Consider the following 17,873-nt stretch of genomic DNA (forward strand, 5'->3'; position numbering starts at 1 on the left):
TGTGGCTTACCCCCTGCTATTATGTGAGGAGGCAGGAAGATGGGGAGAATGGATGTTCAGTGTAGTCCTGAGAAACCAAATCATTGCCTTTCTTGGGAATGTCAGTTGACAAAGGATCTACTGATTCCTGGCACTGTCATCCAGTGACCCTCGAGAGCAGTGGCCCTTATTAACTGGCCCTCACCTTATTTCAGGCAAATTCCCAGTCTGCTTCCATTATCTTCATGATTAAAAATCAGCCACAGTAGAAGTGAAAACTCTCTCTTTTTATTTCTTCTTTCTATCTTTTTTTTAAAACATGTTCATCCTTGCTTTTCAAAGTCCACATCCTTCTCTACTCTTCCATTATTCTCTTATATCCTGTGGAATCACGTTTCTGTTGCTAATTTCCTCTTTTCTTATATCTCCTTTTTCCTTTCCTTCATACTCTTTCCATCTTGTTGAGCAAATAGAAACCTGGTTATACAGAAGATCCTGCATTATAGTTACTTCTTCAGTGCAAGAATCTTCTCAATAATATTACTGACAGTTTTCTAAACTCTATTTTAATCCTTCCGCTGGTTGACAACACACTGTTAAAAATCTTCACATTACAGATTTTGTAAGTGAATTTTTTAAAATTAGAAAATAAGGTAGGAAGAAAAGAAACACTTTTTATTAAGGGCTTATTATGTACCAGGCAAGTGTGCTTTTCAGCTGATATCACATTTGATCTTCACAACAACCCTGGAAAGTAGGTATTAAGAGTTTTACATATTATATATTCCTCATCACACTCCTATGATGTACTAGATATATTATATTATGCCAATTTCATATAAAAACAAGACTAGAAATAGCTGTGATTTGCCCATGATAGGATGATTAGGCAGTATCAGAGAGTAGGATTTGAACCCACTTTTCTTCTGATTTGAACTCTAACACTCTTTCCTTTACACTACATTGTCTCTCACTCTTATGAGAGTCAGATGAAACATATGAACACCGATTAAACTATAAAGTGATCTACAATTGTGAGGAATAAAAAGATTAAAAATGGTAAGCTAATTCCCAGGAAAGTCTTCATAACCAATGAGGCATAATTATTAAATTTGAAGATGATATGTTAGTAGGGATCATGTGAGGTAACAAAACCAGGATCCAAAAGGAAACCTGAGAGGCTAGAAAGAGAGAATGAAAATAAGAAGAAAACATTTAAATCCAGTCCATTAAATATTAAGCACCTACTACGTGTCCAGGCACTGTGCTAAGCACTGGGAATACCTTTAACTAAAAGAAAAACAGACTCTGCCCTCAAAGCACTTAGAATCTAAAGGGAGAAGACTGATTGCAAAAGAAGACTGGAAAGGAGATGGTGTGGGACACCAGAAGGTATCCTACATAGGAACATCTTATTCCATAGAGTTGAAACCAGGTAAGAAAGTAGATGCAAAATGGAATAACTCTAGTTATTAATTGGAATAAATGTAAAGGGTTGAATGTACATCCAAAAAAAAAATCAATTCTCCAAGTACAACATGAGAATGTGGGTAGGAAATCCTAACACAAGCAGTTGGTATAAGTATTGTAAAGCTAAGTAGATTCAGAAGAAAGGTGAGTGATAGGGCATTTACCTTGGGGAAGACAAGACTTGGAGGAAATAGAGTAATTACCTTCAAATATTTGTTGAATGGTCATGTGGAACAGGAATGAGACTCATTCAATGCTACTTCTAAGGGTAAAACCAGAGAGTTCTTAATAAAAAAAGCTGTCAAAAATGTAATAGATTTCCTTACTTATAACTTGTGATTTCTCCTCCCCCACTGCACTTTTTTGTTGTTGCCCAGGATGGATCTTAGCTTACCCAAATTATTGATGCCCAAGTAGTTAAATACATATTAAAATTTAATCTTTGAATGCTTAGCATTTCCCCCAAATTTCTGTTCATTTTAAAGACCTTTTAAATATAATTCCATAATGATAATAGCTAACATTTATTTAGTGCCTACTAAATAGTGCATACTAGGCACTAAGCTAAGAACTTTAGAAATAGCATTATAGTTAATCCATATCAGCTTTTTGTATTTTTCTTTTCTTACATGTATCTCTTTTTTTTTTTCATCCTTTTAAAATCTGAGTTCTTGGAGGACATTTTGTAAAATTACATTATTCTCTTTATATGTCTCTAGGACCTTTTTTTTCTTATCCAGGATCACTTGTGATCATCTAGTCAGAATTTTGTCTCCTATCCTTTAAAGACAATTTTTTTTAAAGTCTCTGTTATTAGCTCTTGGGGAGAAAGGGATTGTCACATTTTCTTTAAAAAATTGTTTCTTATTTTGAACTTAACAGTTATCTGTAAGTCCAGGCATTCTGACATACAAAGCACAAAAAAGAATATTGTGTGTGAAACTGAATTTCTGCTATGCAACTTTTAAAGTTTATATTAAATTTAAATTTCTCATTTTCTTCTTGTTTTTTTTTTGGGGGGGGTGTGGGGAGGTGTATCTATCATTTCCTACTGATTCATTCCTTGCAATACCTAAGTATAGTTAAGCAAAACAAATCAATGTGTTGCTTATTCCTGAACATAAAGGTTTTATTTTGCATTGCTTGCCTGCTATTTCTTTGCCTAGAAGTGGAAAATATACTTCATCATCATTATTGGGGATAATGTTATATTATTATATATTTTTGTCAACTTCTTCTATATTGAAATTTTGCCAGATTTAATGCAAAGTCGTCCCCCATGCTCAGTTAATTTCTTTCCTTTAAATTCATTTAAGTTGCATCATTTTTATGAAAAATATTTTGTTTATAAATAAGAAATTTGATAGTTTTATATGATTATTGCTATCTTTTCTTATAGTTATATATTCTCTTAAGTAAAAAAAACAAAAACAAAAAAAAAAAAACTTTCTAAGGAATTTTCCATGTGTGGTTCAATGGTAAGAGCACTGGACCTATCTAATGTGGGCATGTTTAACATTTCTATAAAATGAGGAGGTGAAACTAAAATCATAGATTACATTGAGAAAGGTACCTTAGAGATCATCCAGTCGCACTCATTTTTCAACTGAAAGAAGTCAAAGTGACTTGCTCAAAGTCATACAGGTAGGATGTGAACCCAGGCCTTCTAACTTCAGAAAATGCTAGATATAGGATCCTAAAGGATCTTATTCCTAAAGTCAATTTCACATATTCAACTTTTTCTACTTAGCCTTTGCCACTATGAATTCCAATATAATATATTGTTTTATTTTACTTTTTGGTTTTTGTATAATCATTCAAATTTGGCATTGAAATTGAAATTAGTTTTAGTAGTCATAGTCTTAATTTTTCATGTATCAAGTGTGGGTTGCTCTTCCCCCTCCAACCCAAGATCAAAAATTGGGTCCCCTAAGAGAAGAATATCTCAAGTTCAAAAAAATACTAACCTGTGAGTTTATTTTTAAAGAAGCACAGGATGTGAGAGTTGGAAGTTATGTCCACAGGTGTTTAGTCCAACCCCTGAATGAAAGGAATATCCACTATAATATCTGTGATAAATGATTGCCCATCCTTTTATGAAGACCACCAGAAACCTAACGCCTCTCCATGGAGACTACTCATGTAGCATGAGTCTTCACTCTGGGGTTCACTTGTAGTACTCAGCCAGTTAGCTCAAATTAAGCACATTTATCGAAATGACATAGTATAAGACTGCCACATCAGTGCCCAGCACTGGGCTGAGCCTTGGGCCTGCCAAAAAATTTTGAAAAAGACATCATTGTAGGCCCTGGCCTCAAGGCTGAGCTCTGCTGGAGGAAAACCCCCCCAGGGAGGAAGCTGAAGGGGAGCGAAGTCATAACTGGCCTGGGCCCCTCCCTGATAGGATTTCTCCATCTCTCCCCTTTGCAGTCTAAAGCCATGGCCCTGGGGGCAGGGGATCCTGAGAAAGGGTGTCTGCCGGAGCTAAAATGTATGAGGGTGATAAGGTTCCTGAGGCTGGTGGCTCCCCAAAACCTTCTCGGCCCCTTCCTGTAACTGTCCCCCTCCTCACCAGGAAGGGGGCATGGTGAGCACACAGCAGGCACCGCTGCCCCCACCTCCCCTGACATCCCTACCTTGCCCTTTGGGTTTTTTCCAGTTTTTCCTGGTGTTTCATTGGTCCTTCGTCGTTTGTTGACCCCATTAGACTGTGGGTGCCTGAAAACAGGGCCTTTGTGTGTGTGTGTGTGTGTGTGTGTGTGTGTGTCTCCTGCATAAAGCACAGTTCCAAGCACTCAGCCAGCTTATGCTTATTGACTGAGTGATTTCCATGGGGACCTCATGTTACTCCCTCGCTGCTTGTCCCTTCATTCCTTGGGCCTGATCCTTTCTACAGAGCAACCCTAGAAGAGGGATTTCCTTTTCTTCTATGGATTCTCAACTTGATGACCAGGGCTCTCAAATAATTTACTGGTTTATATTTTCACATGGACCTAAGGTTCAGCTAGAGGTGGGGGAGGAGGGGTGATAGATAGAATGCCTGGACTAAAGTCAGGAAGACCCAACTTCAAATCTACACTTAGAACATTTACCAGCTGTATGACCCTGGACAAGGCACTTAACCCTGTTTACCTCAGTATCCTCTTCTGTAAAATAAGCTGACCACTCCAATATCTTCACTAAGAACCAGAGTCAGACAAGGCACAACAACCACCACTACCTATGGCATAATTGATCATTTGACTTATTCTATAGATTATAATCTACTACAAGGCAAAGATGCTTCTTTTACAGTGATCAGAGCCCCAAACAGACCTTTATATAATGCAAATGGGCTTCTTATAAATCTGAAAGAGGTTGATATTTACATGTTGCCATCTTTATGAGCTCCATATATCTTGCAACCACTTATATCTAAAAAAGCCACATTTTTCATTTCTTCTTCACTATTTGGTGGAAAGCAGCACTCCTCTGACAAAATCCTTTGCCCTTGGCTTCCAACTCTCATCTTTCCGGCAAGCAGAAGAGGTTTTCCAGGCCCATTCTTGTTTGATTTCTCTTATTATTACCTCATTATCTGCTAGAAAAACAGGTGATATTTATTTTGTCACTGACAAGTAATCAATTAGCAGTATTTTACTGACTAACTTAATTGTCTACAAGAAGTTATGCTAAAAGGAGAGGAGAGGGGAAAACTCCTTGGAGATAGAATCAAAAGACAGGTTCATGGTCTGACAGCCATGTGATTTTGCTGAGTAAAACCCTTCTGGGATGAGAAACATTCCTTTTACTTGGTGTATTCTAAGCTTAGTTGAGGAAATAGCATTTAACTTAGGTCTGGGAAGGATTTAGACATAAGGTAGCTCTGGAAGTTTAGTGAATTTTATCTGCTAGAATTGAATGTGAAAATAAATATCATGAATAATTCCTGCATGCAATGGGATTTCTAATTGAAATTTATAACCACACTTTAGAATGCTTTTTTGATTTTTAATGAAAAGTAAATCTTGGGGCATTTAAGTACTCTATTTAAAGAATGTAGTTTCCCCTTTAAACAGTTAGGTTGATTTTTCTCTTTCAGTTGACTTTTCTTTCAAATAAATTTAACCTTTAAAAAAAATTCCCTTCTCATTTTAGGAACAAACATTAGCCCTGAGGAAAGAAGGAATTGGAGTTGTTCTGGATTCTGAGCTGCCTCATCTGATTGGCATTGATGATGACCTTCTGAGTACTGGAATAATCTTATATCATTTGAAGGTAGAAATAAATCTAATCATCACTTTACATGGCTTCAATTTTAAATTGTAATTATATTTTGTTTTCTCTCAACAAATTTTATTGTTATAGTCTATGACAATGAAGGCAGTCATTAAAAGCTGTATGGTGAAAATATAAGTATAGTATATCATCAGTTCAGATAATTGGAATATAAAAGTGGAATTATAGGTGTTTTCAAATTTCCCCTTGCCTGGCCAGGTGTAACACTCTGTTTCTATCACATCTGGAATAGGATGGAGAGAGGTCTATTCTGTCCTATAACTTAAGGGATTGATGATAAAATTGAGGGAGAAAAGTAGAGGAAGACTAAGAGAAGTAGTAAGTACCTGAAATAGAAATTTAAAATTTAGTTAAATTTCATTTGAAGCTGTCATTCTTGGTAATTTTTAGAATTCAACATAGCACCTGTGTTCTTGAATCATATTGCAGTGTATTGAAGTAATGTTTGATTTGCTAAACAATATTCATGGTGATAATGGTAGAAGTCTGGTTTAGAGTTCAGGCTAAGAGGGCTTGCTTGGGAATAGTGAGAACCTCCAGATGCATTCCTCTTTGATACGGTTTGATTATATTAAAAGAATCACAGAGCTTCCTGGAACAGGAGATTATAGAACTTGTTCACCAATTTGTATATCTTGGAAAGAGAATAAAAGATGGACAGGGATTTGTGGTTGAATTTAAAAGGAGAGAAAAAGAAGACTGGATTGCCTTTGGGAAATTGTAGAACACTTTTTTGGGCTCTAGGTTTTGCATGAAAGAATAGAGACCCATCTTTTTAATCCTAACTTTTTTGGGGTGTTTTGCTATTGTATTGTCTCTGAAGAATTAAAGATGAGCATCACGCAAAAGGCAATGAAAAGGTTCACGGCATGTGTGTGACTGAGTGATTTCCATCAATTTAAGGAGTTTTAGGAAATCAAGAAATTGTATGCTAAGAAGAGAAGATAGCAGGCAGAAGGGATTCAGGTGGACAGCCAGATAGGTCTCCTGATCCCCTTTTGATATCAGGAGAAAGTGAGAAAGACCTCTAGGTTGGTAGATGGCCCCCACTGGGAATTTTGGAGACAGTAAAAATGTGAGTTGCATGAGATGAATTGTTATTGTCTGTTCTTTTTCAAAGAGGACCCTGACATCTGAGAGGTGGTGCTATGGCATGCAAGTGAGTTATATTTAAGTGAGGGAGGGCTGGGCCCTCACTTTCCCCTCCAGAGCCATCTGGCCTCCAGAGGCCAGATATAGATCAGGACAACAGGAGATGGTCCTGGCTGCAGTGAGAGAGCTTGGCTTTTTTTGAGCTAAGGTCTTTAATTGGTTTCAATTTGACTGAGCCATCATCCCTTCCATGATTAATTCTAGGTAAGAATTGAAGCAAAGAATGGCCTCTTTTACTTAGTCACAAAAACACAAACAAAATCCAAGCCCGATCTGGTTGGGGAAGACTCTCAGGATTTCTGGTCAAAAGAGAAGCAATTGCTGTTTACATTCACTCTGAATTTGATAGGTAAGAATGGATGGGAACTCTGCAGTCAATGTAATTATAAATACATTTGAGAATATTGAGATTAAGAGACTAGAATCTCCCACTGGGATATATATGTATATATGATTTTTTCCCCTTTGAAATGGCTAGATTTGGAGTCAGAAAACTTGGCTTCAAATCCCCTATCTACTACTACATATTAGTTAATTCTGGGGCCTTTACTAAATCATTTACTCCCAATGAACTTTAGTTTTCTTATCTCTAAAAGTGAATGAATATAATTGATTGAAGAACCTCCAGAAGTGCTTCTAGCTCTATATTTTTGATCCTGGCTCTATGATCCTAATTTTTTTTTCTCCTGAAACTTGGTTCAAAATAGCTGTCTTGTAGACTTCATCATCTTTCTTCAGCTACCTCACTAGAAAGTAAGATCACCAAAACAGTACATCAATGAGATATTATTTTTTATTAAGTTATTTGTTGTTTTTCAGAGACTTTGATTTTATTGTCATGGCTATGCTTTCTACCAATAAAGATGATATTTGGCTGTACTGTAGTGAAGATGATCTCCATGAATTATTGTGGGAGGGAATATTAACTGATAGCCAATCTTCTGGACCTTAATGAATGTAATTAGACTAGCCTTGTATAATTTGTCTTTAAATCTATATGCAGATTCTTGTGGAGATATTCTAACAACCAGATTTGGCCAGTGTAGCTTTTATATATGTAGTATCACATACAAGCTACAATGAGGATTTAGTTGAAACCCAAATGAGCATGTCATTCATGTTGTGGATAGAATATCCACAGATATAAAATAGAATAAAATTGTTTTCATTCCATTGGCAATTAATTTTCAGCAGTTCTTAAGGAACATTTGGACCTTAATGATGCAATATCTCATGTGCCATATTAAGAATAAATGACAGTTATTAAGATAAAATTGGAAGACTGGCTAGACCAGACCAAGTCTACTCTGATGCCTACATATGCTATGTGTGACAGAATTGTGAAAGCCCTGAGGAATTAATTTAAAAGATACCTTGGAAAACAGAAGATATCATAAGAATGGAAAAATTCATAGACTATATTAAGATAACTGAGATAAAATCAGTAATCACCAATCCATCTATTTGCTTTTTTATCTTTGTAAGATTCTTATGAGAATGCATACTAGGATTATTTTTTATTAAAAATAGAAGGACTAGGCAAAGTTTTGTGTTTTTTAGGAAATAAAAGACACTCTTTATTTCCTATGGAAATACACATAACGTAAAGAAGACTCACAGAAGCCCAGAAAGATTTAAAAAGTGCATGTAGCCCTCAGATGATAATCAGGTTTTTGCAGATCCTCTACAGTTGATTACTATATTTGTATAGTCATGTTTCTGATCGAAAGGTACAGAAAAAGTAAGATATTGCTTTTTAAAAAATTTTATATATATATATAGGAACACACACATACGTGCGTGTGCGCACAAACTGCCTCCAAGAATGTCCTTTGACATATCTTTCATGTGTACATCTAGGTCATATAAAATTCCTTGATGAGTGTAAGGATAAAAGTATTTTGAAGTCCTGATTATTAACATCCAGTGAGGTATTAAACAAGGAGATAAATATTTTCCAAAGGTATTTATTGCAATAATGAGACTTGTCTTACACACAGTGAAGAAGAAATCTTCTTAGATTATGACATACAAGTATTCCTGTTTTTAGATGGATTATGCTGATTGCATCAAGCCTTAGGACATTATAGATTATCCCTACTGAAATCCAAAAAATTTCAAAAGTGAGCAACCTAACAATTGGAAAAATGAAAATAAATGTTTAAAAAATGTGTTATTGTTCAGACTATTGATATGGATTGTTGTAAATAATAATTCAATCAACCAAACTGTTAATTGTTTTTTAGTGAATGTGCCAGTATTAGATTAATCCTTTGAGCTAGTCCATCAGTACTTATATAGTATGTCCCAAAGATCTTCTCTCCCCCACCCATCTCATACTTTTAAAAAAATTAATTTATATTTTTGGTTACATTTTAAGATTTGAACTGTCTCCCTCCTTCACTCCCCATCTTGCATTAGAGAAAGCCACCATTTGACACAGATTCACAACTATATTTAAAACCTTGCTGTACATATTTCTGTGTATCCGTTTTTTTTTTTAGACATAGATAGCACCTTCCTTTATACATCCTTTTTAGTTTGTTTGAGGATTTAAAATACACAGAACAACTTAGTTCAAAATAATTCTTTGAACAATACTGCTTATGTATACAATGTTCTCTTGGTTCTGCTCACTTCACTTTTCATTATTTTATGCAAATATTTACGTTTTTCTAAAATCAAATCAGCTTATTTTTTATAGCACTGTAATACTCCATCACAATCATATGCCATAATTTGTTTAACCATTCCCTTTACCCTCTTATTTCTTGATCTGTATACCCTTTATTATAATTATAATTATCATTATCATTATTATTATTATTATTATTATTATTATTATTATAGCTTTTTATTGAAAAAACATATGCATGGGTAATTTTCCAACATTGACCCTTGGAAAAACTTCTATTCCAACTTTCTCTTTCCCTCCATCCCTTTCCCTAGATGGCAGGTAGTCCCATACATGTTAAATATATTAAATACAATCTATGTATACATATTTATAGTTGTCTTGATACACAAGAAAAATTGGATTTAGAAAGAAGGTAAAAATAACTTGGGGAAAAAAAACAAAAACAAATATGCAAGCAAACAATACAGAGTGTAAATGCTATGTTGTGGTCCACACTCAGTTTTCAGTGTTCTATCACTGTGTGTAATTGGTTCTGTTCATTACTGATTAATTGGAACTGATTTGGATCCTCTCATTGTTGAAGAGAGCCACGTCCATCAGAACTGATCATCATATAGTATTGTTGTTGAAGTGTGTAATGATCTCCTGGTTCTGCTCATTTCACTCAGCATCAGTTCATGTAAGTCTCTCCAAGCCTCTCTGTTTCATCCTGCTGGTTATTTCTTACAGAACAATAATATTCCACAACATTCATATAATACAAATTTACCCAACCATTCTCCAATTGATGGGCATCCATTCATTTTCCAGTTTCTAGCCACTCTAAAAGGGCTACCACAAACATTTTGGCACATACAGGTCCCTTTCCCTTTTTAAATATCTCTTTGGGATATAATCCCTGTAGTAGCACATTACAGAAAGGAGATTTCTCCACTACAAGGGGAATTTGTTGAAAGCTTGGTTAAACTTATATAAAACTAAGGTTTGATTGTAACTTGGGAGCAGATCATTGAACTTTTAGAAACAGTACAGTACACATCACCTTGGTTCCTTGGTTCTCAAAGGAAAAAGAATTAGATCCAGATGAGTGGAAATTAGTTGGAGAGCAACTATGTGAATACTACAATGATAATGGATCTGACTCAAAAGAAACACTTTATACATATAACTTAATACAACTGACTTTAGGAAAATTATATAAGTTATAGAATAAGGAAAAAGAAGAAAGAGTAGGAGAGAGAGGATACTAACAAACGAGGTGAAAAGCATGAAGAATTGGACAAGAATGGAGTTAAGTACGAAGCTGATGAAATTAAGGAGTGTGGTGCTTCACAGCAGAAGCTATTAGGGCATTCCCCAACCCCTGACTTGCCCCTCCCCCCATTAACCCTTTATGGGTGAAGGGAGAAGGAGGAGGGGGAGAGGCAGTAACATAATCAGCACCACCTATGAAGCAGTCTATGACAAGATTACAAAAGGCACTGGTCAAGGCTAAACAAGGACAGGATACATCTGATTTGATAAATGCATACCCTATTATTAAAGAGCTTGACTCTTCAGGCCAAGCAAAGAGAAGATATATTCCTTTTGATCTAGAAAATAATTAAGGATTTGAAAAAGGGTTGCAGTCTTCATGGGGCTACATCGTCTTATGTTAAGATGATATTAGAGAATTTGGTTTATGAAATCATTTAACTCCTTATGATTAGAAATCCATAGCAAGAAAATGTTTAGAACTTAGACAAAACTTGTTGTGGCTTTTGGAGTATAGTGAGCTCCAAAACCTCAAACAAAAAACAGGTAGGGCATGATGGCAGCCGAGGTTATACCCAGAGAGTCTTTAGAAGTTCAGGACTCTGATGTGAACAATCAGCCAAAAAGCAATCAGACAGGAGAAAGAGATTACAATTGGGGAGAATACAGGCTTTTTAGCCCAATAGAAAAAAGTGTCCAGTGCGAGCAGCTCCAATGTAATTGCCAGGTGATGTGGAGAGAAAATGGTGAATGGAAGGGACTAGATAGGTTAACCACATGGAGAAGGAATGAGATGGGTGCCAGAGAGTACCTAGAGAGAGACAGAACCAGAGGAAAAACCTCAAAACAAAGGAGAAGACCTAAGAAACATCTAACATTGAAAGAGCATGGCTGATAATGAGACTATTGGAGAACTTCAAAACCATCAGGAATCATTGGACTCCCTGAGATGAAAATTTGTTGATAAGACTGTTGCAGAACTTTAAAACTAGCAGGAATCATTGGATTTCCTGAGACATGATAAGACTAATACAGAACGTCAAAATCTGCAGAAATCATTGGATTCCCTGAGATGAAAAATTGTTGATGAGATTATTGCAGGATTTCAAAACTTGGAGGAATCATTGGATTCCCTACACACATGAAGTAATGAACTATGGATTCCTTTTGGACTATTTCTAGGATTTATGGACATGTATAATTCCTCATGTTGATTCATGTTATTTGTCATATCATTAGTAGCCTGTGTTATTAGGTGCTTATATAATTTATGTAATTATGTGTAATGCCTCCCATGTTGATATTATGTATACCTGTTTCAAATGAGACCCTTCAGAAACCTGCTAATCTGATTTGATTTCCCATTTCCTTTGGTGTTTACATGTCCCTGAGACATCAGGAATGATATGATCACTTCCTTTTATGGTGTTTTCATCCCTGTTTTGAGCAGTCAGGGAAGGCGTGATTACCTCCTTTTTTTTTTTTTTTTTTTTTGACATCACCTGAAGCACAGTAGATTCTGCTCCAGCCTTTTACTTTTACCCTGTGTTTATTGCCCTTCTTTAAGTGTGTTTCCTGTAAACAATCTATTGTAGGATTCTGCCTTTAAATTCAGTCTGCTATGTGCTTCTGCTTTATGGGGGAGTTTACCCCATTCACATTTATGGTTAAAATGACTAATTCTGTATTTGTTTACCTTTCGAAGTGCCCCCTCTTCTTTTTCCCCCTTGTTATCCTATTACTTTGTAAACTAAGATGGCTTTTAGAGATTTTTAAATGTATGTTATTCCCTCTTTTACCTAGTTCTGATGAGAATAAAGTTCTAGCATTACCAGCCCTCTATCCCCTCCTGCCTCCACTATAACAGTTCTTCCATTAGTGCCTCACCTGTATGACACCTTTTCTATCAAATTTTGTTTTTTAGATTCCTCCTATCATATTCAACTCAACACCAAGCCTCTTTTCAAGCTCCTCAAACAATAACAATGTTAGAAATTACAGATACTGTTTTCTCATATGAGAATTAAAAATTTAAACCTTATATAATTGGTTTTTAATATTTTAATTTTTTTTAATTTTTTTATTTCTTTTTTTTTTTTTTTTTTTTTTTTTTTTTTTGGTGAGGCAACTGAGGCTAAGTGACTTGCTCAAGGTCACATAGCTAGGAAGTATTAAGTGTCTTAGGTCAGATATGAACTCAGATCTTTCCGATTTCAGGACTGGTGCTCCATCTACTGCACTACCTAGCTGCCCCAGTATTTAAACTTTTAGTTTATTGTATGTCCATTTCTTCTCTTCCCCTCCATCCCCTACACCCTTCAATCAGGAGAGCACATAGTTTTGTTGGGTAAGTTATTCTTGGTTGCCAGCCCAGCTTCTTTGTTCTTCAGAACTTATTGTTCCATGACCTTTGGTGTTTTAATGTAGAACTGCTAAATCTTGTGTTATCTTGACTGTAGCTCCATAGTATTTAAATTTTTTTTTCCTATTTCCTTTTAGTGTTTTCTCCTTGACTTAGGAGCTTTAAGCTTAGCTATAATGTTGCTGTGCATTTTCACTTTGGCATCTCTTTCAGGTGCAGAGCAATAGATTTTTTTCCCTGTTTCTCTATTACCCTCTTGTTCTAAAACTTTAGGGCAAATTTTCTTAATAATTTCTTCAAGTATAGTAGCAAGACTGTTTTTTATCATAACTTTAAGATAGTCCGGTGATTCATATATTGCCTCTCCCTGATGTATTCTCCAAGTCTTTTGTTTTCAAAGTCCTTTTTAAGCTTTTCCAAAAACTTTTTGGATGTGGGACCATTTTACTTTGTTCTTTGGGGCAAGATGTCACTGTCTTGGAATGTGAACCCGGATCTTTTCTATCACAATAGTAGCTATCCATGGTGGGATTCTTTCTCTTCTGCTCCTCATGTTATTATTGTTATTATCTTAGTGCTTTATTTCTTGTCAGCTTTGTGTTAAAGTCAGACTCTAGTCCTGAGATAGCGGGGCTGGATGGCTGCTTTGTTTTCTGAGCTCTGCCTAAGGGCCTGAAAGTCATACCTTTGCTTCTGAGCCAGGAGCCTGGCTCCTGGTGACCCTGTCACTGCAGAGGTGCTTGTTCCTGACTGCCCCTCCTGTAGCTGCAAGCTTTAGCTCACCTTTTGCTCTGCCTGGTGGTATTTGCTCTTCAATGAGCCCAAACCAGGAGGTTGGCTGTTTCCTAATATCCTCCCTGTCTTGGTTGGACAAGTATTTTACTTCAACTTTTAACTATTTCTGCCATTCAGTTTGCGTTAAAGTGGTTTTTGTGTGTGAGAGAATTTAGGAGAGTCAGATAATTTCCTGCCTTATTCTGACATCTTTCCAGAATCCTCTCTGTCCCAAAAGTCTTCTGCTGTCTTAAGCTACTAACGCAATAAAACTTGGGGAATATCTTATATTTGGTATGCAGTCATGACAGGTAATTAAAGAGGCCCAGAATTGAATAGGAGGAAGAAAAGCAGACTAGACTGTATTTGGTCAAGGCACAAACCTTTTAGTGAGTTTGCACCTTGGTGCAATAACCCATTTCTTTTCTTCTTCTTCTTCTTTTTTTTTTTAATAGCTTTTTATTTACAAGATATATACATGGGTAATTTTACAACACTGACAACTGCCAAGTTTTTTGTCCCAACTTTTCCCCTCCTTCCTCCCACCTTCTCCCCCCAGATGGCAGGTTGACCAATACATGTTAAATATATTAAAGTATAAATTAAATACAGTATATGTATACATGACCAGTTATTTTGCTGTACAAAAAGAATCGGACTTTGAAATAGTGTACAATTAGCCTATGAAAGAAATCCAAAATGCAGGCAGACAAAAATAGAGGAATTGGGAATTCTATGTAGTGACACAACCCATTTCTTTACTAGAAATGCTCTACTATTTATGTGCTTTCCAAGGTATCAAAATTGGAGGTGATGTTAAGGACAGCAGGGGTATGTATAAATAGATACAAATTAGCTACAACATATTTCCTACAGGTAAGTACTGTAAAAGATATTGTTTAAGAAATGTATAATTAGATAAGGGTGAGAGCAAGAGGTAACAGATGGACAAACAGTGCTTCTATTTTGTTACTATCTGAACCCAGTTTCATGTTGTTGCAGACAGTAAAAACTGGAGTTACCTCAGGACTTTATGGAGTGTCTACAACATTAAGACTATTGGGAATAAACTTTTCTGTGTTCATGCATAGCTTGAATCTAAATCTCTTGCCCTTTGCCCTATTAATAATTATATTCGATGGAATACTATATGTGAAATGTTTGACAATTGTTAACACACTATATACATGCAATTATTGTTGTTCTTTTTAGGCCACCTTCTCTTTCTATCCCATGTTATTTAAAGACATCTCTCCTTTTTTGTTCCTCTCATATCCCATTCAGTTGGCCTAACTGTGGGATAGACAGGATGCTAAGTAGTAGATACATAAGGAAAGATAAAAGACGGTCCCAGTTTTGGAGAAGCACACAATTTAATAGGAAAGACAACCTGCAAATAACAATGCACAATTATGATATAGATAGTATAAATAAAAAAAACTAAAAGAAGGAAATAAAATTAAGAGGGATTGGAAAAACTTCTTATAGGTGAGATTTAACTCTAATCCTTGAAGGAAGTCATTCAGACCTCCATTTTGGAAGTTTTATCTTAATTGTTTTTAATTGAAATTTGCATGGCCTTGCACATGGCTGGTCTGAGTCAAAGCCTGTAAGTCGTGACTGATTTATTCTTGGTCCATTTTGAATCAAATGAAATTGTATTCTTATGCTCACTCTAGAAGCTATTTATCCTCTACAGCTTTCTGGTTTATTTCAGTGTTACTTTCTTAGAAAATGACCCCATTTATCTCCCAAGATGACATGGTTAAAATAGCACATTTTTATGTGTGTTTACATGTGACTACCTATGTAAATAAATGTATGTACACCCAGAAGGCCCTCTTCCTTATATGTCTGGACTAGTTTATATCTCAGGCTTTCTCTGTTGCAATGCTTAATCACTTTTGATCCCTGCTCACTATATAGGTCAGTACCCATGCAATGTGAAAAGGCCTAGAATTGGAAGAGACTCTAGTATCCATATGGCATTTTATCACAATGATGGGCATCCCTCAGTTTCCAATTTGCCCTAAGAAAAGAGCTGCTATAAATATTTTTGTACATATAGATCCTTTTCCTTTTTGATTTTTATCTCTTTTGGTATACAGATCTAGTAGTGGTATTGCTAGGTCAAAGGGTATATACATGGTTTTATAGCCGGTTAGGCATAGTTCCAAATTTCTCTACAGAATGGTTCAATTAGGTTACAACTCCACCACTAGGAGCTTTGACTTTGTTATTTTCTTGATCTTCCTTGTCATAATAGAAACTTTCTATGGTCATTTTTTTTTGGTTATTTATTAATTTTTCCAGGCCATTTCTTGAATTTTAGCTCATTGTTATATTGGAGTCTACTTCCAGGTTGGAGATGACTTTGTCCTAAGCTTCAAGGGGTTTGTCTGACTGTTTCCAGAGATGCTCGTAGGGACTCAGTTCTTCCAAAGTGGTATGAGCTAAGGAGAGGTATGCTTACTGGTCTCTTGGTCTGGGAGCAACCACAACTGCTCTTTTCTGAACTGTGAGGAAGTTTGGTGCAAGTTCTGGTGTTAGTGCTTCTCCTGGGACAGTTCCCCAGCACTGTGACTTTGAGTATGGACAAAACCAGAGTCCTCCTTCTGCACCAGCAAAGGGACGCTTACAATCTGCGGACAGCTTCCCCACTTTGGGTCTGTGGGCCAAGCGCTCTGGACATTGCTGCCGCCACTGCTGCTCTTAAGCCTGAGCTGCACTGTGCTCCACTCTAACCTTTCCTGCCATCCTTTTAAGTTGTCTTTGGCTGAAAGATTTTTTGCCCCTTCCTGCTGCCCCAGGACTTGCTTTTTGGGCATTATTTAAAAGTGGAGTTTCTGGAGAGCTCAGGTAAGTGACTACCTTTTCTCAGCCATTTGGCTTCTACCCCCTATAATCTCTCTTGGTGTAGCTTCAGATCATCACTGTTTTTGCTGGCTGTGTCCCCAGGAACTCATGTTCAACTTGTAAGGAGCTTCTGCCTGGCCCCATGTTCCTCATCTTGTACTTAGACTTTTCATTTATAAAATTCCTAGAGATTCTATGAAGCTCCATCTGATCAGATTCTACCCAAGAACATTGGATCTTTGTTAGGTTCTTACTAAGTGCTAATGAGATAATGAGATGTTAGGTTTTTACTAAGTGCTAAGTCAGTACTTAACTATTCTCTAGTCCACACCTTTTGGTTCCGGCCTTTAAGGGGAGTTTTACCCCCTTTAAACTACTGGGGAGGAGTTTACATGTTTAAGAGGAGCAAGTTCATTGGTTGAAGTATTTTTCCCACAAGCCCCTGAGTTATTTCATGCCCATTCTCTGGGAGGATAAAAGAAGAAGTTAGAGTCTGGGAAAGTCAGTTTTGGAGAAGAAGAAGAGTCTTCTCTAGGTCAGAGTTGGGACGGCTCAATACAGGAAGAAGAATCTGGCCAGGAGATTGAGTTGAGACCGCAGATCTCCTCCCAGAGAGCGATCAGCAGTTTCTAGAGACAACAGAACGTTACAATTTGGCACCCAATGTGGGGCCAATTACGAAGGTCAGGGCTACCTCCTCTGAAGAGCTCAGAATAAGTCCTTGTCAGGACAAGCAAAAGTCCTTGCCCCACATTGTGGGTACCAATATGTAAAGGTCTTGTCGTCTCGCAGTTGTAATCCTTCTCTGGGAGGAGGTTTCTTTTCTCTATGAATCTTTTTCTCTGTCCTCTTCTTCCCCTCCAAAAGTATTGGATTGCTGGACTTGCGAATCCATGGGACATCTTCTCCTTGACCCAATCCAGAACTGACTTTCCAGACTCTAACTTCTTCTTTTATCCTCCCAGAGAATGGGCATGGAAAAACTTAGGGGCTTGTGGGAAAAATACTTTAACCAATGAACTTGCTCCTCTTAAACATGTAAACTCCTCCCCAGTAGTTCAAAGGGGGTAAAACTCCCCTTAAAGGCCAGAACCAAAAGGCGTGGACTAG

At 36.6% G+C, this 17,873-nt stretch overlaps 1 protein-coding gene across 12 annotated transcripts in view; it reads left to right on the forward strand.

The window, feature by feature from the left end:
* The window catches only part of KIF16B (kinesin family member 16B), a 341,720-nt gene that overhangs the window by 140,718 nt on the left and 183,129 nt on the right, over positions 1–17,873 (forward strand). For all 12 annotated transcript variants that reach the window (XM_074287819.1, XM_074287817.1, XM_074287818.1 and 9 more), the window contains one exon: positions 5,587–5,706. In XM_074287819.1, the coding sequence (XP_074143920.1) occupies positions 5,587–5,706 (120 nt within the window). The remainder of the gene's footprint in view (positions 1–5,586; positions 5,707–17,873) is intronic.

The sequence above is a fragment of the Sminthopsis crassicaudata genome, chromosome 2 (genome assembly GCF_048593235.1).
Source record: "Sminthopsis crassicaudata isolate SCR6 chromosome 2, ASM4859323v1, whole genome shotgun sequence".
NCBI classification, from domain to species: Eukaryota; Metazoa; Chordata; class Mammalia; order Dasyuromorphia; family Dasyuridae; genus Sminthopsis; species Sminthopsis crassicaudata.